Genomic DNA, 25704 nt, shown 5'->3' with positions numbered 1-25704 from the left:
TGGGAAATTCGATGTGCCATGCGCGAACGAACCACTTCTGTGAAGCACGGGCTGTGGAATGAGCATCATAGAGGACTGGCGGGACTGGAAACCAGACGCCGGGTCGCACGTATAAGACGTAGTGAACGCATCTGATGGATTCACGATGGCAGGAGTACGATAGCATGATGAAGACGCACATATTCGCGACTCCTGCACGGCACTGAAACCTGGTGGAAGGTTTGGTCTTGAAGCCAAGCGACTTGGATATCGCTCAGCGAACGGAGGCTTTACTATGTCCATTGTGAGTGGTGAAATCATGATAGGCTTGCGATTTTCTGTCGTCTTTTCGGGAGTATCACTACATGAGGAACTTGTCGATGATCGAGTCATGTGTGGCTTTGGTTGGCACTGATGATGATAGCTACGTGGAGACTGCTGATGACTACGGCGACCCAGTTGCGATTTCTCCAACTGTTAAATAATGAGGTAGTCTGCAGCGTATACTTTAAATCGACTGATCATCTCTTCTTTGATTTCTTTCTATGATTCTTTATATTCAAATATGTGGGTCAGGTAGAAGCGAAATGCCTCACCGGTCAGGTATTCATCGAAGCTGGCGACCATCTCCCATTCCAACCATGATGCAGTGGTTGCGTAGAGCTCGAAGAAGCGGAACCAGTCTTCAACGGGCCCATCGTCCGCTGATCCAGTGTACTTGGGGACGTCCAAGTCTTCCGATGGTGTGGTCATGATGCTGGTCGGTGTCGGTGGTAGATCTCTGCGCTTCGGGTTCACGGCGTGGTGTTTAATACTTGCATGATGATGTGAGCGCGATGCGGTGGCTGCAAGGTCTTTATCTTGTCGACTAGTGTGACGCGAGCAGGAGGTTGCGGACGTAGAACAACATAGTCGTCCGAACACTGCCTTTAATCTTCATCTTCCTCAACTTCCATGCACGGACCATCTGTGCACCGTCACATATATACGTGGGATATCATGCACGTTTGAAACATTAATCGGTCTCGGTGTATCGGGTGCTGGGCTACCTAAAGCGCACTGAGTTCCTGGGCACTGCTTGCACAAACACATTTTGCTCTGACGGGACACTCTGGCTGGCTCAATCACAACCGAATGTTAGCGATAATTGAGTTCAATGAGTAAAAGCGTCACTGGCGTCTCCGCCTTAATATAGTTTTTTTAGAACACCATTTCACACATTCTTTTTAGATGCGAAGCATCTTATGGTCGGGGCTATGTCCCTCCCTCCCTCCACCGTGCGGCGTCCACACCCCTACTGCTCATGCGCATCCTCCTCCCCCTCCTCTCCTCTCCTTGTCTCATCTCCTCTCCTCTCCGACACTCCTCTCTTCTCCGGATTGCGCAACGAATGGCATCACCTGCGGCTCCGCGCGCGATAATGCGGAGCAGCTTAGGTTAGAGGCGCGACGGTAGGCGCCCCAGAGGCACCGGCAACAGCCACCGACGTTGCTAGTGCTACTCTGCGCGTTGCTAGTGCTGCTGCATGTCCAAGTTTATACAGCTGATAAAACTACCTTGAGTCGACCCCATGGCTGCTTTGCATACTACTCAGGGTTCCCCTACGGGAAGATGGTGTAATTTTTTATAAGATATGTTTTATTTTGCACGATTACCCCCAGAGAGTGAAGTTTTGTGTAAACATAACTCGTGGATTTCTCTTCTTCAGGACATCGTTCCCGATGAAATTGAATGCGTATTCTGGGATGTGAATGAAAATGAGCGACTTGGTTCGTGGTCTGCAGACGGATGCGAGTACCTCGGAAATGCGCACGGATACCACCAGTGCAATTGCACACACTTGACTAGCTTCGCCGTGATATTTGTGAGTAGCAACCACAATGTTGTGGTCCTGCTTTCTCAGTACTATTAGTATGTAGCTTATATCTTCACAATAACCACTGAACGTTTTTGTAAAAATGCTGAGATCAGGGCCATGAATTCAAAGCGCAAGTAATACGATATTATTTCCACAGAGATTTCTGACGCTTCCAACAATTCACTGTCTCTCCGATCTACGCCTTCAAATAAACACTTATGTCCCAAAATCATCGTCTAACACAATAGTGTAATTGTTTTAATATCTGGATAACAAAACGTTGATATCACAAAAGGAAGTAGCGATTATATTTAAGCGCCCTATCAAAAATAATTTTACACGATTAGCGCCTAGTAGGTGCTGCGAAAATTGTTTTGAAGTAGAAGCGATGTTTTCAATAATATACGATCTATTTAGCGGCGGAGCTCTCTTGAGCTTTTGAAATATCAACCGGCTTCTCAAAAACGTGCTTCATTATTTTGTCCCGGCCTAAGTCTGCCAAGAACGTATTGCCCTATTACAGCTGTAGTTATCCTTTATCAGGCAGCCTGCTGATATTTGCTGTTTTTTGCAGAAATACGACAAAAGCAAGAATGGAAGAAATGTGCACGATGCTATTCTCAGCTACTTGACCTTAATCGGAGTACCCGTGTCAGGCTTAGGACTGTTCCTGGTAGTGCTCACATACATTTTGTTCAAGTAAGTAGCAAGTTCTGAAACTCGTTGGGTAGTGTGCCTAAAAGAACCTAAACTACCTAAAGTATATATACTGGTTTAACGTTGTGAGTACCGGAGGCTATGATGTGCCACCTGCATTTATTCTTTTCCGTGGCTATAAGTCCTTCTCATGATGAACTGCAGTTATAAACGTAGCACATCTTTGGTAATATGCCTGTAAAAACGCATTTCTTCAGTTACTCCTGAACGATTTGTGTTTGTAGAGGAGATGGACACAATTCTTTATTTTTATTCCACTATCTACCAACATCTGAAGTGCCTTTGCGACATTACACTAGTCCATTACAAGAGTTTAAACGTAATATATTAAATGTACAGAGCGGTGTTATGTAAGGAAATGAAATTGAGCCGATGAAAGTATGTGCGTCAAGAATTTTGTGCGCCAATCTGTAGAGACACACTCAATTGAATGTATCGATGTCAGATGAACTGGCATTGTACACTTGCTGCAGCCGTGTGATGCAGCAAAATAGACGAAACCTGCTGGTTTTCAGTGACGGAACCCGAAACTGCAACGATGCTAGTAACTCAGAACAGTCAATCAGCCCGTGCACAACATCTGAGAAGTTTGTCAAGCGTAAGCCTTCTGTCATGCAAAGAGGGCATGCGTAAGTCATGTCTTGAGAACTCTTAGTATCAGTGCCGGCGAACTACTCTATGAAACTATGTACAATGCTTGCAACTACATATCAAAACTTATAACCACGCAATGCAGGATGCGAGGCGTTGAATTAATGGAGCTAGTGCCTTCTTTGTATACAGGGTGTTAAATATAAATATTAAACACCCTGTATACAGGGTGTTAAAAATATGCAAATGCCATGTAGCTGTACACAACCAAAGTAATGTTGATTGCCGTCGCTTGGAGATACTCAGATTATTTTTTAATTCTGCCTAATTATAGAATTAGTCTAAATAATTTACATATTTTTTTAGTTTCAACTTTTAAAATCTTATAATTAGATGATGAGTGTGGATGAGAAAATTGTAGAGCAGTATGAAAAACTTTCGATACAGCTTTCTGTTGCTCAATACGCGATACATAAAAGCGTTTTTCCGAGCGTGCAAGACACCCGCGAATACAGGCAAATTGCCTCGAGCGGTAAGTAGCGCGGCAATTTTGCGTGTATTGGCAGGCTACGCTAATGTGCTACGCTAAGCAGCGGTTCGAGCTCTTGCAGTACGAATGCCATATTATATAGTCTTACATTCTGCGGACACCTAAAGGTATAGTTGCGCACGGCTGGCTTGGCGGAAACCGAGCGTGACCTATGGTGAAATGTCCTAAAGCAACCCTAGACGTTCTGTTAGGCGTGACCGAAAAATTACACTTATAAAATACGAGAAGTGTCTGTTCACGGCGTGAAAAGACGCAAAAACGATACAAAATTACCGCGCATAGCTTCTCGCGTTGTTGTAAAATTGGGACAGCGTCGGTTTCGACATCGGTATTTGGTTATCGATAAAAACAACGATGATATTGAATTCTATGTGAACCGAAGACGCAGTCTAATAAATTTTGATAAGATTTCTGGCGCAAAAGTGGACCGAACATGCGAGTATTTCTTGAAATCCCTGACGCCATACTAACGTACCGGTGCCGCTCTTCGAGCGCGAACTTCTGCAAACAAGATATTTCTTGTTCCTTTTCTCCGCTAATAACCAACATTCCTCATCCAAAAAATGCCAACGGTCCATTAAAAATAATTCATTAGACTAAGTGTTGCATTAAGTGTTCCTTTAAGAGGTTCTCTGACGGCTGGACAGAGCACCAGAACTTCATGAGCAATACTCATTGCTCGTGAACCTCTGGTCGTCCATAGCTTGAAAAATTGAATGTCCAGCAAATGATCTATTCACATCAATAAACCAGATTCACAGAATCAATCTACAAGTGTTGCCCGCATTTTTCAATATTTTTTGTAAATGCTAGAGAATAAATGACTTTGAGTCCGCCGAAATCATGCTGCGTTTTTAACGAGAATAGGATATGAAGTCAAAACCATTGAAAAATTTCGAATGACACAGGTAATTACGGTAATGGTCTTTTTTTCGAGTCCAAGGACTGAAAAAGATCCTAGTGTCGTGCACGCTTTTCTTGAGGAGCCGCAAAGGTAGCTAAGTGGGATTATTGTGCCCTAAGTTAGCTAACAGAACGAGTAGCCTCTGAAATACTGGAAGCGAGAAAGGGTCCAGTGCGAGGACCCATGATCGTTTTGGGAACGCGTTGTTTTTCAGAGTGCTAATGAATTTAAGGCTACAGGAGGATACAGGTTCGGTATATGGGCTAGTGAAAAATGAGAGAACCATGTTTTCCGCTGTTACCTATATACAGAAATTGTTCAGAACCACGTGCTTTATTATTTGGCTGTTATTTCACCATCCGGGAAGCAATGCAATCATCGGGATAGACTACCATCGAAAGGCTTTAGAATGGCTTAGTTTGCCGCATGTAGCGCAGGCCACCAGAGCAGCGTCCTGCGTACTACTTCCCTTGCTCAAGGTAACCTTGATAACGTTTTAATTCTTTGGGGAAGTATGCTGCGTCCAGTTATTTCTAGCTTTATTGCAATTTCAACTCCCCTAGCTCCCCTTTGTCACCCTCCCTAGCTCATCTTCAATCTGCTATCTCGGTCTCTAGGCTCGGGCAGCTTTTCTTCGCTCGTGGCGGAATTATCTGTGTGCAGATACTTGTTCACCTCGGTCTTGCTCCGTTCAGGAAGTGGCGCAAAGGTGCGGGTCACCAGATCCTGTTCAACCTATGCCTGGCGCTTGTCGGAGCCCTGGCCTCGTTCGTGGCGATGGCCATGGTTCCCAAGCACAGTGCCAGCCTGGAATCCTGCACATGCCTGGGGGCCGCACTCCACTACTTCCTGCTCGTGTCCTTCGCCTGGACCTTCGTCGAGTCCCTGCTGCAGTACCTGCGATTCGTCCGCGTTCTGGGGACGTACGTGCCCAATCTCGTGCTCAAGGCAGCCTTCGGAGCCTGGGGTCAGTGCTCGAAAATCGTCAGTAGATTAGAGTGCCTGTGCGCTTCTCCTCAACATGCACTCTTATAGGGAGTAATTCAACTTCCTACCTTGTACCTGGAACGAACAGTTTGCCGCTCTTGGGCACCACGACATCCATAGAACAGTGAGCTATAGTGTGTATACAGAGTACTGAAAACATTACTGAGTGCGAAATGAAAACTAAGACAGAGGTAGAAACCTTTATAGGAGACCACTTGTAGCCCTGTCGTCTTGGTGGTCATTTTGCGCTCAATAATGTTTAAACTATCCCAGCAAGGAGCATGGCACATTTGCTCGTCTGGATAGCACAGCGCTCGTTTAATTTTTCAGCGAACGACTCGCGCATGTTGACTGCAACAGGCGCAGCGACAAAACTACTGCACTCGGATTTCGTAGTTGGTATACCTGTGTCGCCGTGTATCACTAGGTACCGTGTATGTGGTGGCTGTGTCCTTTCACAATAATGATGCTAATGCGGCGGTTTTGGTTATGCTGGACGTCGTGCTTGTCGCTTCTGGATTTTTTACCTTAACGCACCCTGTACTCTTTTAAAACACGCAAAAGAGCTCTGCAATCCCGACATGCGCACGCGTAGGGACATTACTTTTCGTACTTGACAGTTTTCTTCGAAGCTCGGAAGAGCATTTAGTAGAAGATAGCCCCATCTCAACGGCTGTAGGTCGTGTTTCTGTGTGCATTCTTGAACTTTTCGTTTTCTTTGTGCTGCATAATAGAGTAAATACATAAGGTCGAGCCTACTGAAAATAAACCAGCATATAATAAACTCTCGCTTTGTAAGAACAGTTTGATGTCAGCCAACAGGCCTCGCAGGAAGGCTACAAAAGACATTCCTCATATACCGACGAAGTAGCCGCGGCAGCTGGGTTACGATGAAAGGAAAGTAGAGACGTCTAGACGTTTATCGCTTTGCAGCGCCTAAGCCAATATACGTATTTAACCGTAGCAAGTGCGCACACGCCCGATGTCGTCTCCAAGGAATCGTATATTCATAAGGGAGCACAGGAAGCATGCACTTTTGCAGCAATTTTCGGGAAATTTCCAAATTTGAAATGTTACTTTTCATGGCACACATTAACTACCTCCGTGCGAAGATCGTTTAAGTTCTCACTTTTGCTCACTCTCTTTAATTTAGCTGACTCATAAGCAGCGTCGGGTCATTTCCTCGTTCTTCTGTTTCATGCTTCGATACGGCGTCGGCTCACCTCTACTATCGGCATGACGTCACCTTAAAAGTTCGCACAATGTAATTCATTATATCATATTTAACGTCGACTCTATTGTAGCCAGAGGATCAACACGGCATTGAAGGAATAAAATTCTACTATGAAGTCCGCGCGGCAAATTTAGCGCGCTGCATATTCGCCACGTTATACCGGTAGCCTATTGAAAGCTTGAGGAACAGGTCAATTTTTTTAACAGCAGAGCTGTTTGAGCTCTTGGTTGCGCCGCGTAGTGCGAACGAAAACTTCTGCTGGCGATGAGGTCCCCGCGCGTTGTCTAGTAACCACCTCGCGGAGCGACGTGTGCTTGGCCTCCTCTCCGTGCCGTGCACAAGTTGCCTTGACATGGGACGCTAAGAGGGAAGGAGGGCATGCATGCGGCGTGTGCTATGCTCGGGAAAGAGAAAGAGAAAATGAGAGGGAGAAAGAAAGAGAGAAAAAATGTCACAGTTTCGCCCTAAGGGCGAAGCAATGAATGCGATAGCAACACAGCAATGTCATACGAAGTAAGGTGAGCGGCTTTGGTAGCAACAACACGCAGAACTGTTGTCGACGCCATCGGCGTTTTGCCCGCGTTAGCTCAAAATGCGTGCGGCGTTGGTGACTGTTGCCGGAGCCTCTGATATAAATAGGCACTTGGTGCCGCAGCTAAACGTCGCCTCCCTTCCCTCCCCCTCCCCCACGGCCTCTCGCGCGTCTGAAGAAGGCGTGTTTGCTCTACATATATGGTGATTGTAAAGGAGAAAAGAGACGCCTACTTCTGCAGCCCTTAAGCGAGCACGGCGCAGAACGCGCGTTTGTTCTCCGCCGTGCGTTCACTCCCCGTGAAAGACGCGCCCCTCGCGCCCTTTCACTCGCACATACAGCGTTCGGCGCGCGGCGACGATTTCATCTCCAAATGACGTCATACGGAACCTCACAGCGACGGCGACGGCGACGCCGACGGCAGAAATCTGCTTTTGAGTGTCCATATAATTGCTATCGCAATAAAAGGAATTGTAGCAGCACCAACGAGGCAACGCGCAGAGCTGCTGCCGACGCCATCCGCCTTTCCCCGTTTCCCCGCGATCGCGCCAAACGCGCGCAGTGTCCGTGACTGCAACAGGCGGTTCTCGCGTCGGCTCGGCAAGTTTCGACCAGCCATGTCCCTGAAAGTGTGGAGGCGCAGCTTGGCCGTGAGGTCACCGGGGAGATAAAACTCGGCGCCGCCGCGACGGCGGCAGAACTCTCTGTTGCGCGTACATGTAGCCTTGACATGGGACGACCAAAGAAGATGCCAACACCCAAAGAAGAAGCCGCTCATCTTGAAGCGCGTCGCGCGGCCAAGCGAGAATCTGCGCGTCGGTGGCGAGCCGATTCAGAATACCGTGCCAGTAGCACTTAGCATTTCCTAGCAAAACTTAGCCAAGCCTAGTAAAACCTGGAAGAAGAGAGGTCGATCAGAAGCTCCGCTGTTAACTCCAGCCTTGCACCACCAATGCGAGCTGCCTACATTTTTTTTTGCAGAACATTGCCACGAATGCAAGGAAGAAATTGTAAGCCAAGGCGGTGCACGTATTTAATCAAACTTATGAAACTGCCATAAATCTTTTTATACGGTAGAATAGTGTGCTGATGATTGCATAAACAATATCATGCAGTTAAAACCGAACTGGTAATTGTACTTGATGCTCGTTCCAGTCCCGTACAATAGAAAAAAAAAGGTGTAAAGATCACTAAGAGTTATCAATATCGACTTTATACGTAAGGTTATGCGCATACGTTAAAGCAGACGTAGTTTGCTATTTATCACAAGAAATGTCAACCACTATAACATCATTTATGCCGGCTCTGAATGCCAATTTCTGGGAGTAACAATGGACTTGCACTTAAAATACTTAAACCACATTACAAGCGTAAGTTAAATACCTGGCATCAGCATATTACTCAAGGAACGATCCTCTTTCAATACACCAACCTTGCGTGCGTGCACTTTACTATGTATTCATGCACAGTGCTATTATTACTGTATAAAAACACGAATAACAAGATTTAACTCCACTATAGCGTTTACGAAACCAAGCTACGAGAATCTTAGACTTTAGCCCATACCGTAGTAATGCTCCTTCATGAACAGAGACTAGTGTCGGTTATCAACCTCGTTAAATAAATCCTTTCGATCACATTTTCAGGGCACTTAACGACCTTTTTCCTGTCAACATTTTCTGCAGGTAATCTCTCGTTAATACAAATCGTACTAGATGTGCTGCTCATAATTTCATTTTACCGCTGACGTGAACTAATCATGAAAAACACGCTGCATATTTTCAGCTTGATCATGTTTTCACGTCTTTACATACTTTTAAACAATTACTGTTTTTTTAGGTTCGAGAGCTAATTTTTTGTGTATGGAGCATTATATTCCACTTGCTATTGCAATATTTATGCTTTTGAGGGTGGCTGTTATTTGATGTATTTTTATGAGTTTCTAATCACTGGCATATCTCTTATTAGTTTGTAGTGTTTTGTTGTTATTTGCTATTGTAGTAATACACACTTACAATGCTAGTCTGTACTCAAAGCGTGGATATTTTTCTTTGCTGCTTTTGGAATGTACTACCTTCACCAATCATTTACGGAGAAGAGGTCCCCACACAGCTTTACGCAATGGGACCTCTACCAGCATATTCCAATATGAATGCACTACACTGACTGTCCTGAACAAACTGACTGAAATGCCATAAGATTTATTATTGAGGATCAAGCGCTGATCACTTGACAAGTGGTTTTGAGTGCAAGTGTGATTCTTCTCTTATGGTAAGTACCTTTTGCTCGGAGTTTTGTTACAAGTCGGCTCGACTGTCTTGCATCTTTGCAAAGTGTTTCGAAGATTTTTTTAAAACTCAAGATAAAACGAGCCTATATTTTTATTCTTATAAACATTTAGGCAAACCTCTGAGTCATCATGCATTTTTTTTCGCAACTGCAAATGCATCTGGGAAGTGTGACACTACATTGCCTTATCGAAAAGTATGTTACAAACGACAGTTTACTGGTTATTTTGGTTACTGTATTGCCATCAATGAAAACAGAAAGACATGAGCGCTATGACCAATAAGTCGCAAATAATGCGGCCTGACTACCCATAAAACAACCTCTGCCCTTTTTCCTCCTTTGTTCTTTAGGTGCTCCAATGCTGGTCATACTGTGCGTCCTCATAGTGAACCCTACGCAGTATCACAAACGGGAAGACTTGTGAGTATGGGAGTCCAGAAAACATTTCTCTGATCTATCCAAACGCGCGGCTAGCCGCACATCTAAGACGTGCATTAAAGGTGTGGCCACACTAGCGCGAAAAAAACGCGTGCGACATGCCGTGGGTGGTTGAACGTGCGTCTCAAGAACTAGCGAGTAGCAAAATTTTCCTGCTGCAGAGCGAATGGGTCTCGTTGCGATTTTTTGAGGCATGCCGTTCGCCACCGATAGGGGGGACAAATGAGTAGCGGCCGATTCTTTCACGTGGCCAAACCAGCCGAACGCCGCGAGTAAATATACCTTCCTCTCTCAGCATCGCTGATCTCAGCCTCGGTGACTGCAGCTGAAAGCGAATTGCTTGTCGGCCGGCCTCTGCGCCAAAGATGCGACTGTGGCCTTGCCAATGCTGACGCGTTTCGCCTCCTGCAGCATGCCGCGCGCACATTGCCTCCGCTTCTGCAGATGCACCTTCACGCTGTGCCCTAGTTTCCAGGTAACTCGTTATAAACAAATATAGTGAAATCCACAGACACGGGGGCCAGCTGCGAACCCTTAACATCTTGCTCGATTCTTTCCCCATGCGTGGTCTACAATGCACAGCTGCTGGCTGGAAGCTGGGGCCCTGCTCTACAGCTTCCTCTTGCCCGTTGGGCTGATCCTGGCGGCCAACGTGATCGTGTTCAGCGTGGTCGTGTTCAACATCTACTGCCGCCGCCAGAAAGGACTGCGTAGCACTCAGAGCCAGGTGCAGCTGGCCAAGGCGCAGCTCCGCGCCACCATATGCATCGTCTTCCTCCTGGGTCAGTAGCACGGACGCTGCGATAACTTTGCTACCGAGTTTCAGCCGTTAAACAGACACTGAGGAGCAGCACGAAGTTAGTTTGGTATGCAGAATTATACCTGTGATTTTTATTACTCGCTTCGCGTTTATTGAGCAGTAGAAGTTCCGTTATTACCTCAGAATGAACGGCAATGTTTTAAAGCGAAGCTTCCTTTGCCAACACTTTGCGCCTGTCTCGCTTACCGTGGCTGTTACTGCTGCTGCTGCTCGAGCGTTCTCGCCACATAGCTCACACTCGATGGATGGATGGATGGATGGATGAGGCTGAGCTTAAATCGGGTGGTGGCATACGCCACCTAGCCATGACTATAACATATTTTGTACTTTGTGGTGGATGAAATTTCACCCCTGCCTTGATTTTAGCCACCAATCAGATAACCTCCGTTTGGTTATTTCTACCCGCTTAAGGTCTATTTTGCCTTCACTGTCCCTAAACCCCAATGCTTTGAAAAAATCAGCCCCGTTGCTTTGCACTGTAGGGATAAGCTCTTCACAGAAAAAGTCCACTCGCACCGCACAACGTATCTATACCTTGGTACTTGACTCGGTACATCTTAGTCCGCAATACTCCCGTCCTGGCATTCCCCTAGAATTATCATAGATATTTTCTTTGGCAATTTCGTGCTTGAAAGTTCTGTATGTTCCCAGTGCTGACTTCGTCTGCATTCCTGTTTTCCACAGACCCCTCTTTGTTTCTTTAACCTTTTTCTTAACCGCTGTTTCCTGGTTTGCACCCCTCCTGCAGTCCAAATATTTGGTTGCCAATGTTCTGGTCAGCTTCCTCCATTTTGTGTCAACATTCCTCATGTACAAATAACTGAAAACTCTCCTTGCCCACCGCTTTTATGCCATTTCTCTCAATCGCTCCTCAAATTCTATTTTGCTGCTGGCTTCTCTGCCCTCAAATGACGTCCATCCCATGTCACCCTGTACCCCCTGATTTGGTGTATTTTCCGTGTGCTCCCTGAGCAAGTCTACCTGCCCCTCGCTGCTTAACTTCCAAAATTGCTCGAATCTCTCATCTCATGCACAGGACCGCATTGGCGAAAGTCAAAATAGGGACCATCACCCCTTTCCAAATCCCTCTCACCACTTCGCACCTATTGTAATTCCACAGTGCCCTATTTTTCATCACAGCTGCATTTCTGCTACCTTTAGCCGTTACATATTTTCATGTATACTCGGATGCGGGACGGCGGCGCCATCTATGAGTGATGGTTCACACTACTTCACCCGCAGCAGTCGAAAGTAGAGCGGAAATCTAGCCTGCGCATGTGTTGAGCCGCCTGGATACCGCGTGGACGGTCTCATCCCGAAGAAATGGCCCAGAAAGCCATCTTGCCTCGTTCAGCTCATATAACGCTAGTTGCGTTCAAAGGTGCATTGCATAGCAGAGCTCCTTTTTCGGGGCATCTTTGACCAAGATGAGAACGCGCCCGTGAACAATGCCTCGTAAGCTTAGCTGTATATAGATTCCAACAGGGCTCGTTGGTGGTGGTGGTGGTTAAACTTTATTTCCAAAAACGGTCCTGAAGGACACCAGACTGTTCGTCAAGGTGTAGAGGGCACCTCCCACGTCGGGACGGGGAGCCCTAGGCTCTCCGCCGCTTCGCGGGCCTTCTGGACAGCCCAGAGTTGGTCTTGCAGCTCGCTGCTTCTAAGAGCGCCGTCCCACTTGTTCTTGTCCTCCAGATAGGAGGCCTGCGTCGCGCATCCCCACAACATGTGTCCCAAGTTCACATGTCCACCACACTGTGCACAATTGAAAGATCCGTCGTATTCTGGGTCGATTCGGCTCATACGCCAAGGATTGGGGTACGAGTTCTTCTGTAGCAAGCGGAGAGTCACTGACTGTGCCCTGTTAAGTTCCTTGTTTGGAAGGGAGAATTCTCTACGTCCTAAATAAAAGTGCTTGATGACCTCATTATATGTCTGAAGCTGGTCCTTAAAGGCCTTAGGCGGAGACGAGGGGGTCTGCAGGGGGCGCGGCTGGCAAGTCCTCGCGCGGCCCTATGAGCGGATTCGTTAAGGTTCCGCTGTCCTCCCACGAAGACGCCCATATGGGCGGGGAACCAGACTATAGAGTGGAGACTGATGCATATACCTTCCAGTAACCTTGAAACCTTCGCATCCACTACTCCCCTAGCAAAGGCGCGAGTAGCTGCCCTAGAATCGCTATAGATTACCGAGGGCTCTGGATCTAGCAGAGCGAGTGCAATGGCCATTTGTTCGGCCACCTCCGGATTCTTGGTATAAACAGAGAGTGCGTTGAAGACACTTTCGTGGGCGTCTATTACGGCTACCGAAAAAGCTTCGCGACTGGCCACCTGAGCAGCGTCTACGAAGGCAGCTTCTGTGGAATCCGTAGCAGCCTCGGCAAGAAGAGCCTTCGCGCGGGCGAGCCTTCTCCCTTGGTTAAAGACCGGGTGGACGTTCCTGGGAAAAGGACGAACCACAATCGCGTCCCTGATTTCTTTACTAAGATGTCTGACGTTATCCTTTTCAAGTTCAGTAAACATGCCCATAGTGACCAGGATGTCTCTGCCAGCTCTGGTGCCTGACAACCGGACGACCTGTGCTGTGCGCTGAGCCTCAGCGATTTCAGCTAGAGTATTGTGAACTCCTAGTTTCGAAAAAAGCTCGGCGGATGCGTTCAACGGTAGCCCCAGGGCTACCTTGAAGACTCGACGGATTGTGGTATTGAGTCGTTTCTCTTCTGTTTTTTTCCAATCGAGCATAGCCGCAACATAAGTAATATGACATATGACGAAAGCGTGTATGAGCCTAATGGCACATTCCTCGCTCATACCTTTATTTCTATTGACAATGCGTCGAAACATTCCTAGAGCATTCTCCACTTTGCCAGTTATCTTTTGTATCATCAGTCCATTGTATCCGTTACCCTCAATAGTCAGTCCTAGGACTCTGATCGACCGCACTTCAGGGATGCGGTTACCATTCATGTCAAAGAGCACGATATGACGTCGACTATCTTGCTCCCAGCCCTTGGGTTTTCGTCCTGGCTTAGAAGGACGGTAAAAGAGCAATTCTGATTTCCTCGACGAGCATTTGAGGCCCGCTGGAGAGAGGCAGAGTTCCGTGGTCCTAATAGCCTCCTGCATTCGAGCCTCCAACTCTCCGTCGCTGCCTCCAGCGCTCCATAGAGTAACATCATCGGCATAAATGGTGTGTTCAACCCCTTCAATGTCCAGCAATGCTTTGGCCAGCTTGGCCATCACCAGATTGAACAGGAAGGGAGACAATACCGAGCCCTGTGGAGTGCCCCTGTCACCCAGCTCATAAGTTGTGATTTTAAGTCGCCAATGTGCAAGGAAGCGGTTCTGCCGCTCAGAAAAGATTGGATATAGCGTAAAAAAGTTGACCAAGATTAAGATCCGAAATGGCCTGGAGAATTGCCGTGTGGCGTACAGTGTCGAAAGCCTTCTCTACATCAAGACCGAGTATGACTCTTGTATCGCGAGTGACCCTTTCTATGAGCATTTTCTTAATTCTAAGCATGGCATCCTGGGTCGAAAGTTCTGGCCTGAATCCGATCATGGTGTATGGAAAAAGTTCATTCTCTTCCGCATGGTTCGAGAGCCGGTTGAGCACGACATGTTCCGCGACCTTACCGAGGCATGACGTCAAAGAGATCGGTCTGAGGTTTGCAAGGCCAAGAGGTTTGCCCGGCTTGGGAATCAGTATCGTACGTGCGCGTTTTCATTCTTTCGGAACGCGGCCCTCTTTCCAGATTCTGTTGATTTGCCTGGTTAGGTAACTGACAGAATTATCTTCGAGGTTGCGCAGAACTCTGTTTGAGATCCCATCGGGGCCTGTAGCAGATTTACTGTTAAGTTCCTGAATCGCAAGGCGAATTTCACCCTCCGAGAAATCTCCGTCAAGGTCGTAATTGGGAGATCCCGAGTATCCGACCGTAAGGGGGTTGAGCGATTGCGTGCTCTTCAGCGGGAGGTACTGTCTAGCTAGGTCACCCAACAGCTTGTCATCCGCCATTTCTTTTCTCGCGTTGTGAAATATTTTACATAGCAGCGACCGTTGAGCGGGTTTGGACTTGCAGCCGCTCTCATCCAAGAGATGCTTGAGGAGGCCCCAGCCGCCACCTTTGCGGATTCTGCCATCCGGGGAGTTGCACACTTCGTCCCACTGCTGTCTGCATAGAACTCTGCAGTATTCCTCGATTTCTTTGTTCAATATTGCTATTTTCTTCCGAAGCGTCCTGTTCAACCGTTGACCTTTCCATCGTGCTAATATCGATTGCTTGGCCTCGAGGAGGTTAGCGAGCCTGGAATCCATCTTATCCGTTTGGACGTCCGTGACAATAACCCTCTTCGACGCCCTGATGTCAGATACGAGTTGCTCAACCCAGCTTTCGAGCGGGGGTTCCGCTGTAGCGGGGGGTGAGCCTTGGGGGGTTCTCAATTTACGGAATTTGTCCCAATCAAACAGCTTATATTCCCTTAGCTTTGTAGCGGCTATCTCGAGTTTGATTGTTATTATGTAATGGTCACTGCCGAGATCAATGTTGGTATTCTTCCAAATGGACTCACCGATCCCCCTGACAAAAGTTAAGTCGGGAGTCGAGTCTGCACGAGGAGGTGCCGCATCTAGTTAGACATTCCGGGTCTGTAATAAGAGTTAGATTAAGGTCCGATGCGTGCGTCCACAGCTTCTTCCCCTTGCCGGAGGAGAATGGGTATCCCCACGTTTGATGAGGTGCATTGAAGTCCTCCCCAACAAGCAGAGGAGCATCCCTAGCAAGTTTAGCGACCTTGGTTAGGATGGCTTTGAAGCACTGTCTTGAATATTTAGGACTGCTGTAAAAATTGAGGAGAAATATGCTGCTGCGATTGCCTACGTAACTGTTGGGAACAATCTCAACCGCAATAAATTCAACATTGCTGTGTATCGTGCGGAGCTCATGTCTGACATAATGAATCTTCCTGTTTATCAGAATGGCGACACCCCTGCCTCTATTTCCTTGAAAAGATTCCACCTTGTAGCCCAAGAAGGAAAGATCGATAGCCAGTGTTTCTTGGAGCATAACTTCGTGTGGTTTCTCAGCCTCTGATCTAATTAACTGCAGGAGGGCAGCCTTTTTAGGACTGATGCCCCTGCAGTTCCATTGCCAACTTGTGAATTTCCTATTTGGCGGCGCCATCCTGATTATTTGGAGATATGTTATCTAATTGGGAGTTACTGAGGGACCTGCCCTGCAGTGGTAGCGTTTTGCGACCGATGTTCTCTATGACGGGAGCTACCGTTTCATTAAGATACGTGTCAATCTTCCGTAGCCTGATTCCCGATTCCTCCTTGCTACACTCAATACGAGTAAGTCGGTCGTTGATTTGTCTGATGCTATCGTTAATGGCAGAGAGAGCCTCCTTAATCTCAGACTTTGCCTTGATTTGTAACTGGTTCGACTGATCGAGGGCCCTCTTTTTGGGAGCCGGACAGTCGTGGGCCCCTCCTTCTGGCGTTACCACCTCCACAGACTTTGGAACCTCATTAACCTTTTTGGGAGCCGGACACTCGTGGGCCCCTTCTTGTGGCGTTATCACCTCCATAGAGTTTGGAACCTCATTAACCGACGAACCGTCAAGCGAAGCGAACTTGTGACGAGTGATTTCGCTGCGGAGTTCTGCTAGCTCTAGCGTAAGCCTATCGACCGCCGCCCTGAGGCTGCTATTCTCCTTTTCTGAAGATATAATTCTCTCTCTCTCAGGACTGCGAATGTGACTTTCCGACACCTGGGCCGCGCCCTTCTCTTTGCCTTTGACCTTGTCAACCCAGGAGTCAGCGCCTCCACGAGACAAGAAGCGCACCTGCGGCCCCCTGGAGCGGGAGCGACTCCTGCTTCTGCTTGGTCTTCGATGTCTTGATGACGCACGTTGTCGGGAGCGGGAGCGGCTGCACGAGCGAGAGCGCCCCCTGGATGTGGGGCGACCGCGCGCCACCTGCGGCTCCTCTTCAGCCATCTCTGCCTTCGTGCGCTCTTCTCTCGCGCGCTCCTGACGTCTCACACGTACCACGTATGGAATTAAGTACCGCTGTTTGCACACCTTGTCAGCCGTTTTATGCAAGCCACCGCACAACTTGCACTTCGGCTCACACACATGCGATGCACTTGGGTTACGCAAACTGCAGCCCCCACATTCCGTAGTTCCAGGCGCCGGTTAGACGTCCGCTCGATGGCCAATCCTGCCACAAGTGTAGCATATATCAACTTGTCTGCGGTCTAGAAAACAGCGCACCAAGGTAGGTCCGTATCTCACATAGTTCGGCACATGAAGTCCGTCGAAGACGATTATAACTGATCCGGAATTCTTGATTCTCTTCACATCGAGCGCGAGCGGGTTGCGGTCTTTTAAAATGTTTCTCTCAAGGGCTGCAGGCCCATCGGCAATGTCCACATTTCTAATAACCCCCTTGCACGTATTGCTAGGAGCAGTTTCATAGGCGTTGACTTCATAGGCCTTACCAGCCACGGTAATAGATTTGATGTGCACATATCTTTCTGCGTTTTCTCTAAGGGGGGTGCTGGCCACCAAAATGTTTTGAATAACGTTTGGACAAATTACATCATCCATCGTTTGCTCCAGACTTAGTCCTGCCGCCTCGGTGATTGCTTTCCCACTGAAGTGGGACCAGTTTTCTCCAAATTCAAGCCGCCTCTGGGGCGCAGCACGATTCTGATATGCTCCTGGGGCATGGGAGGCATGCGCGAAGCCTTTACTACCCGATTCATAATGTTAGAAAACGGGCAACATGCGCTCACCTGCCCCGCGCCAGCGTGGCATCCTTGCTGAGAGGTCGGGTTGAAGGGGAGACCCGGCCAGCCTTTTTCGCTCTTCTGCTGGAGACCGTCTTCCAGCCCACTTCCTCGTCGAAATCTTCTACTTGCATAGAAGTCGCCACCATATCAGCCTTCGAAGGGCGCTCCGCGCCACCGGCGAAGAAGTCGTCGGCGCTTAGCCGCGCTAGGCCTGCCAGCCGTTAGGCCGAGCAGCCAAAAACAGGAATAGTTCGGCGAAAAGTCCACACACCGACAAAAGCTTGGTATCCACAAAATCGTCACAACTTCCCGCGTCGATAGCAACTAAAATCACAGCGATAAGAGAAGATTGTCCAGCCGAAAACATTAAAGAAGCGGGAACCGATCGTTCCACGTCCCAAAACCTCTTCGGCTTCTTCTTCTTCCTCAGGGCTCGTTGGATCTGCTGCAGTTTTTTATTTCTGGATTTCGCTCTCCATGTATGTACCTGGTAAGGATCCAGGCCACTGAGTCAACCCTTAAGAGCCCCATGAAGAACCCCACGCAACTGAAAGAAAATCATTCCTCAGAAAGCCGGTGAACTGTAGGACAGTATTTTGGCGGCAATCTAGTACCAAGGATCGCATCTCTGTTCTGAGTAGTGAAACAAATATCTTCGTAATACATGAATATCCAATCGACTCATAGATACCCCGATAGCGCACACACTTACTAATAAAATAGTGCATGATAATAATCGTTGCTTTACCTAACACAGCATCTGTTACGCTTGAAGGTCAGCAAAACGCTGAGAGGGTAACTAAAAAGCGTTTGTAGACTTAAAATTAAAATGCGCCACTACTGCCACAAGAATTCTCATTCCCTGTAGCAATCTTCTGGAATCGTTAACCACTGCACTATAGCGCGCAATGTGTGCTTGGCAATTTCTGAAAGCTTATGCGTCACACAAGGCTGTGAGAGGGGTGGCGTCTGCGCTCCTATATGTGGAGTCACAACAGACAATATTGTAGTGGACAAGGACAACGCTGTACGCATCGCAAAGTTCATCACGGAATAGCAGTGCCGGTGGTGCGAGCCTTCTTGTAATGCTGTAAAAGAGTTAAGTGCCATATGAATCGCTGAAGTGTATTGATTGTCTTAAATTTGCATTTATTGAGAATAATTGTTGCCTCATTCCAGGCACTTTATGGCAGTAGGTAGGGAGGTTTGTGTCTCGCCATCTTTCGGAGCCTCTTCAATAAAAGAAATACGTGTCCAAAAGTGGGATTGAACTTCGATATTCCAGCACAAAAGCCCGATGCTCTAACCATGAGGCCAAGACCACAGCCACGCTTTTCTGTTGCCAAAGCAGGCTAGCTCCTATGGAGGCGCTTAGTGCGTATGTCACGTACCAGTTCCTCCCTTTCTTTCCTGTAGCCATAGCTAGCACTTTGAGACCGTGTGATAGATTGCACTCGCCTGCGGAATCGGTCCACATTCAGCAATATTTTCCTCGTAGGAGCTCGCGCTACGTAAAAGCTGTGCGAGATTGTACGGGCTTCATGATCCCACCAGGTCGAATAGGCTTTGACGTTTGTTCGCCGGGCTACAAATTCCATTGTATCAACAGTGAATACATAACATACCTGTAGACATAGGTAAGCACGATTGTGTAATATTCAGTCGCAGATGACGTCACAAACTGTGTTTCTCTAGCTTATGCCCGTCCAGAAACTATGTAGAACCCAACAATCGGCATTTTGTAAACTCGCTTCAAATTCACGGGGGGTAGAAATCGTGCCTTGGCCGTCATGCGATCATCGCTTCCTTTCGCTTCAAAATTTTTGCCTCACCAGTCTCCCAGTGGTCTTCAGGCTCTACGTTGCCCTAGTAGAGGTCATTTGAGCGCGTCGGCATTGATCTCTATGGGCCACTTTTTATGACGTGTGCCGTTAACCAGTTGGGGATGGTCGCAGTTGACCATCCCGCACTATACGCCGAAACGGCCGCCCTCTCTGCAATTACAGCGTAGGACGTTGCCTTCTTTGCCATTTTATCCTGTGTCACTGTATACGCACCAGTAACTCTTCAGCGACAGCTGATGCGACTGCTCGTCCGAAGTCGTTGGAACCATCCTTGATTTGTGCCACGTTATTCACTGGTGTGGGTGTTCGAGGCAGAGATTCAAGCGCATCAAATAGGAATGCGAAACAGTATATCATCAAGAAAACTGTCGAGGTTCGATCCTGTTACATTATTTTATAGCCCTACTGAGTGCATATTTTCACGTTTGTCTCATTCTTATATTTATGTATTCTTATATTTGTTTCTGTTGTTATGTTTCGTTCTTCCTTTATTCTTTTCGTATTCCATTTCCTTCTATGTGTATTTTCATCACGTGACCCACCGCTGTTTCATTTTTATCCTCACTAGTGGCCTCCACTTTGGCATGACCTATATGTTTATGCAATATATTCACAGCCACATGCATGGACTATGTCTAAAACTAGTTCTAAAAAGGATATTCAAACATCTTTTCATCTTAACTATAGTTTGCAGCAATGCATGGAGGTGCAATGTTCGGCTCCTGCTTTCATTAGAACCTAATAAAGCGACTGCGCTGATTAAACTGCCGTTTTCTTACCATGTTTTGTAGAACATTTATGATAATCCAAGTTAATATCATCTAACATTTAAGTGCGAAGCACTTTAGGGGCCCGGGCTATCGGCGTGTCATGTCGTGGTCAAGCGCCAAAAACAGGGTCAGAACAAGTGCAGAATTAACCAAACGGTTCAAAATCAGCTAACACGATTCAGAGTAATGTAAAAGATAGGAATAATTAAGCATTAAGCTCATTAATTAGCAGAAACGCGTGAAAAACCATGTAATGTGATCTCATGTCGTCGTGGTGACGCGCAAAAACAAGTTCTCAGAAAAGGTCGAACGAAGTGCAGAATTGATCAAAACCATTAAAATAAGCTAACATGTTTCAGAATAATTTAAAAGATATGAATACTCATGCATTGATCGAATTAATAAAGAAATTTGTTAAAATCGCTCCAATCATCAGCAAAGGCTTGTCTCCATGTGGGTGGCGATTTCCCACCAGTTGTGCCTTAGGACAGGTGTCAAAATGAATGATGGATTCCTTAACACAAGGTAAGCACAAGAAAAACACAAGTGAAAAACCTCCGAATTTCTGCTTTGCACTTCCCCAGCTTTTACGTTTAGTGGAAGTGCCTTACCGCTGAGTTTACCAAGGCCACAGTTTTTGCCCCTGTATCCGCTTATGCAAAGTGGTGCCGCTTTTCATGTTGACTTGCATCCACCTCTGTCGCATGTTTACACCTTTAACTTTCTTTTTTTACAGGACTGACATGGATTTTCGCATACCTGAGTCTTATAGAAGCTGCATCAAAGGAGTGGGGTCGCCTTTTCGAGTATCTATTCGTCATAACCAGCTCTCTGCAGGGTTTCGTGATATTTATATTTCACGTGAGTTATCCACCAACGTGTTGTGTATTTTACATCCACGAACCTATAGCTTCAGGAATACTGTACTCGCTTCAATTACAGCCCTTCTGATTATTTACAAAGACTGAACTCTTTTCACAATCGCGACTAATCAGAGTACGACATGCTAATGAACTGCTGTGCTTTTATGTAGTGCCGTAGTGGTGCTATTAACGTCTTTATTTCATATCCATGTATCCCTGTAAAATAATGCAACTGTACTGTGCTACTATGCTGCCTTCACGAGCGTTGTGACATACATACATACACGGAATGGTTGTGCTTAATTGATGTACGGTGCTTCGTTAATTGTGAGCAGCATTCGGGGCAAGTTGGTAATCCATTACTAAAGTATTATTGCGCAATAGAAAGACATGGACGGGAGAGAAGAACACACACACCAAGTGCGTGTGTTCTTCTCTCCCGTGCATGTCTTTTTATTGCGCAATATTACTTTAGTAATCGTTAAATGTATTTACTTACTTTGAAAACAACTACGAAACTTCCAAAATCACTAGTCGATTTTCAGGCATGACCTTAAGGTTGTGAACGTCGTGATCGCGTCTTTAATTTTGTAGCACTCGACTCTTCATACTTGTCCTTCTGTTGCAGATAGCTTACGAGAAAACTGCAAGGGAGTTCTGGCTGGGTCACGTTTTGAATCGTATATGGCCTTATAAGAGGAAAACGAGTTTTCACGACCACGGTTCATCTAAGGCTACGCTCTCCTCATCGGCACAAAAGACTACATCGACATGACGCAATTTGGTAACACATGTTCTGTGTCCCTTCCTCTATTATAACCTTTTCAATAGAACACTCTAAGGACAAAGCTTTTTCAACGCGGGACTGTCACATGCCGTAGCTCTCACGCGAGAAAAGATTTCGTACATAAATGACATCAAGTTCTGGTGAAGCTACACTGCAGTAAATATTATTTTCTTTAGATGGTGATGAGGATCTGTCAAAAATAGTATACACAAAAGATAACAGAGAATGTGCGAAACACTCTGAAGTTGGCGTGTTTTCATTAAAATATAATTTTTGAGATTCTTGGCAATTATTTTACCATTACGTTTGCGCAACTAAACGAGCAATATAGTATATCCCTACAATGTAGAGGCATGACTCCAGTCAGACACAAATTCAGTGAATTGTGAACAGATGGCATGCTGAATTAGGATGAACGCGCGGAAAGGCAATTTGTCGCTGATCAAGTCAATCGCTTAGCAGCTTCGGATGATAAAAGGAATGATGACTCTTAAAGAATTCAACGATCTTAATACATATATTCCTTTTTTTATTTTACGTGATGTTCTTCGGTGGAGGGCATGAATAAGGTATTGAAACAGATTCGAATGGGCTGTTCGAACTCATTAATTGCACATGCCGTTTTCTACTAGTGTCATATTTGTAGGTATATATTTGTCGGTATAATAACAAGCTAATTACAAGAAGGGGTACTCTCGTTCAAGGTGTAATTGAAACAAATATTTTAGTGCTGCATGAGAATATGTCTATTTTAAGGAAATCTGGCACTCCCCCATAGAGTATGCTTATTGTGTTCGTATATTGTATGAGTGAATATGATAATGCATAGGACATTCGAAAACTCTCGAAAATGAAGTGACTTTAACACGACAGTGACTATTCTCTCGGCGTTTTGTTGACTTCCTGCAGGTTTATTTCATGCACACGTTGGCTATTGATGGGGACGAGCAAACGCATGCCCTCCGGCGGACGGCCGAGCACGTCAATACTGCGTCTGCGATTCCGCAGGTGCACCGTTTTTCGTCTGCGTTGCTGTGGCAACGCCCTCATTCATGCTCTCCCCGTGATCACGGCCAGCCATACATCCTCAACAGAGTTCTTGTAGTTTTTAAGGGCAACAGGCTTGGAGAAGCGGCTGTAGCCTGAAGTGTGCTGCAAGTGCTACTGTGCTGTGCCACCTGTGACCGACTGTGATTATGTGCCTGTGCTCCCTTCATTACTTTGCTGTCACGTTACCTCCCCCTCCCCTCTCTCCCCAGCGTAGGGCAGCAAACTGGGTCTTCCCATCTGGTTAACCTTCCTGCCTTTCCCCTTTGTTCTTTCGCTTTCTCTCCTGCTCCAGCAGCAGCCTTCATCATCTTGTGAAACTCACTTCTCAAGTTTTGTATATATACTATGCTATGTTACCTATCTTCATGGCGAGATTGGTGAAATAAAACGCATGTTTTATTATATTACTATTCTATTCTATTTTAAAATATTCTATTTTCTTACCACACACGTGTTCGCTAAGCTTATTTCATGCAAAGAACAGCGGTCGCGTTCGTTCATTTTCGGTTTTTGAAGTGCCATGGTCATCAACATTACAAAAGTCGATAAAGATGTCGCCGACCTTACCAGATTCATCATAGTTACTGACATCTTAGGGAAGAAGGCTATTTTCTGCCAGCAGAATCGTTGCCTCACTCAAGCGTTGGTCACCTTACTGCTTAATTCGGAAAGCTTCCATTATCTCACGAGAAATTTGAATAGGATTTTTAAAAATTAAATTTTTGAATGCAAGGTCTTCCTTAGCAACTTGAGATCAATGTGGCGTTTGCACGATCTAAGCTTTTGGTCACTTATGTCTCGTAAATTACACTGTTTGAGGCCTTTTAGTGCACGTAGGACAGCCAAAGAGGCGCCCAAATGAAGCGTGAACAAAAAAAAAATGCACCGGCGAAATTTGAGCCCAGCTCTTCTGGTGTTTTCAATTTCACTGGTTGCATCACTTAATGTTCAGAAAGAAAGCACTAACACGGGAACGCGTGTCTCGCGCGCAGCGAATTTTCTAGCGGCGGCGGCGTGGAAGAATTAGCGCATGCGCAGTGGGTTCGAAAGCACACCAGCGCTTTGTTTCCATATATGGTATCGGTGGACGCGCTAGCCCAGCGCTCGCCCATGCCCTAGTAATGACGTCATCAGCGCACTACGGCGCCCTAAATCCACTCAATGTTTAAAAGTCGCGCCAACCACTTCCCTCCTCTTTCGTTCCACTTTCCTGCTCGGCGCGGCCTTGATGGTGGCGCCGCCTATGTCGGACCTGCCACTGCAGATGACAGCTAGGAGGAAAAAACTTTATTAAAAAATTTCAGACAGTAGATCTGAAAGCCTTGGCCTCTAGGTGGCCTCGGTTGATGCGACCTGCAGAGCCCAGGTCGTGAGATTTTCTTGGACGGTCTTCTGACCTTAAGAGGGCCTCCCAGGCTTCCTCCGAGGGAGCTGGCAGTAGTTTTTTCGGAGGGGGCTTGGCCGAGCATCCCCATAAGATATGATTTTGGGTGGCCAGCTGGTTCTGGCCACAATTTAGGCAAATTGAGTCCACCTGTCCGCACGTAATATATGCCAATCTGTGTGGGCAGGGGAAAGAGTCAGTTTGTACCTGACGTAAAATCGTGGCCTGTTCCCTGGATAGCTCCTTATTAGGAACTGGATAGATTTTCCTAACCTCCTTGAAAAATCTGGCAGTTCATTAAATGTGGTCTGTGGCTCGCTCCAGAAGTCCACCGAGTCTGAGGAGCACCCCGCCCGGTTGGTTAAGCCTCGGGCTGTTCGGTGTGCTGCCTCGTTCCCGGCATTTCCCGAGTGAGCAGGGACCCATACTAGTTCTGTGGTGCGGTCGGTTTGGAGAGAGTTGATGATACTATTCGAATGTTTGCCTATGTGTCCCTTAGGGTAATTTGTGACGGCACGCTTGGAATCAGAACTTTTTTCGGTTTGAGAGTGAGTGCTAGCGCTATGGCCGCCTCCTCTGCTTCTAGGGTGGAGGGTAATTTAACGGATGCTGCAGTTCGGACGGTACCGTCTCTAGTGACCGCACAGATAATGTAGTTTTGGGGGCCCTGTTTGGCCGCATCTACATAGACCACTTCTGTGTCATGTTTAAGTTTTTCGTCAAGTGCCTCGGCCCTTGCTTTGTGTCTGTGATCATGTCTACCGGCCAGCATGTGTTTGGGCAAGGGGCGCACCAGTAAATGTCGTCTTATCTCGTCTGGTAACCTTCTTCTGCCCGCTGAGGCTGCAGCGGGGTCAACTCCCAGCCGTCCTAGGATGTATCGACCCGTCTCCGATCTGGACAGACGTTCCCTTTGCAATGTTCTGTGTGCTTCTATAAGCTCGTCTAGCGTGTTGTAGACTCCTAGTTTGAACATTTTGTCAGTGCTGGCATAACGTGGAAGGCCTAGGGCTGCCTTGTATGCCATGCGTATTACACTGTCAATTTTTGTCTTGTCGCAGAGGCGGAGATGGTAGTACGGGAAGGCATAGACGATGCGGTTTATCAGAAAAGCCTGAGTTAACCTGCAAACGTCAGCTTCCCTCATAACTCTACGTTTTGTGGCTATCCTTTTGATGAGGCCAGTGATCTGCTGGGCTGTGTTTTTTAGCCGGGCAATGGCCTCCGTGCTCTGCGTGTTATGTTGGACTAGCATGCCGAGCACACGAATAGTTAAGACCGGTTGAACTGGCCTGCCGTTCATATGCACTG

General features: G+C 46.9%; 1 protein-coding gene across 1 annotated transcript in view; it reads left to right on the top strand.

Moving 5' to 3' along the window:
* Positions 1-23411, top strand: part of LOC119437349 (adhesion G-protein coupled receptor G2) — a 33766-nt gene extending 10355 nt beyond the window's left edge. The window contains exons 4-11 of the mRNA XM_037704392.2: positions 1688-1843; positions 2412-2536; positions 5295-5566; positions 9992-10061; positions 10662-10861; positions 21046-21170; positions 21801-21956; positions 22869-23411. Of these exons, the coding sequence (XP_037560320.1) occupies positions 1688-1843; positions 2412-2536; positions 5295-5566; positions 9992-10061; positions 10662-10861; positions 21046-21170; positions 21801-21947 (1095 nt within the window). The 3' untranslated portion in view covers positions 21948-21956; positions 22869-23411. The remainder of the gene's footprint in view (positions 1-1687; positions 1844-2411; positions 2537-5294; positions 5567-9991; positions 10062-10661; positions 10862-21045; positions 21171-21800; positions 21957-22868) is intronic.
* The last annotated feature ends 2293 nt before the right edge of the window (positions 23412-25704 follow it).

The sequence above is a fragment of the Dermacentor silvarum genome, chromosome 1 (genome assembly GCF_013339745.2).
Source record: "Dermacentor silvarum isolate Dsil-2018 chromosome 1, BIME_Dsil_1.4, whole genome shotgun sequence".
In the NCBI taxonomy this organism is placed as follows: Eukaryota; Metazoa; Arthropoda; class Arachnida; order Ixodida; family Ixodidae; genus Dermacentor; species Dermacentor silvarum.
The sequence above is the reverse complement of the archived record's forward strand: the minus strand, read 5'-3'. Positions and strand labels throughout refer to the sequence as shown.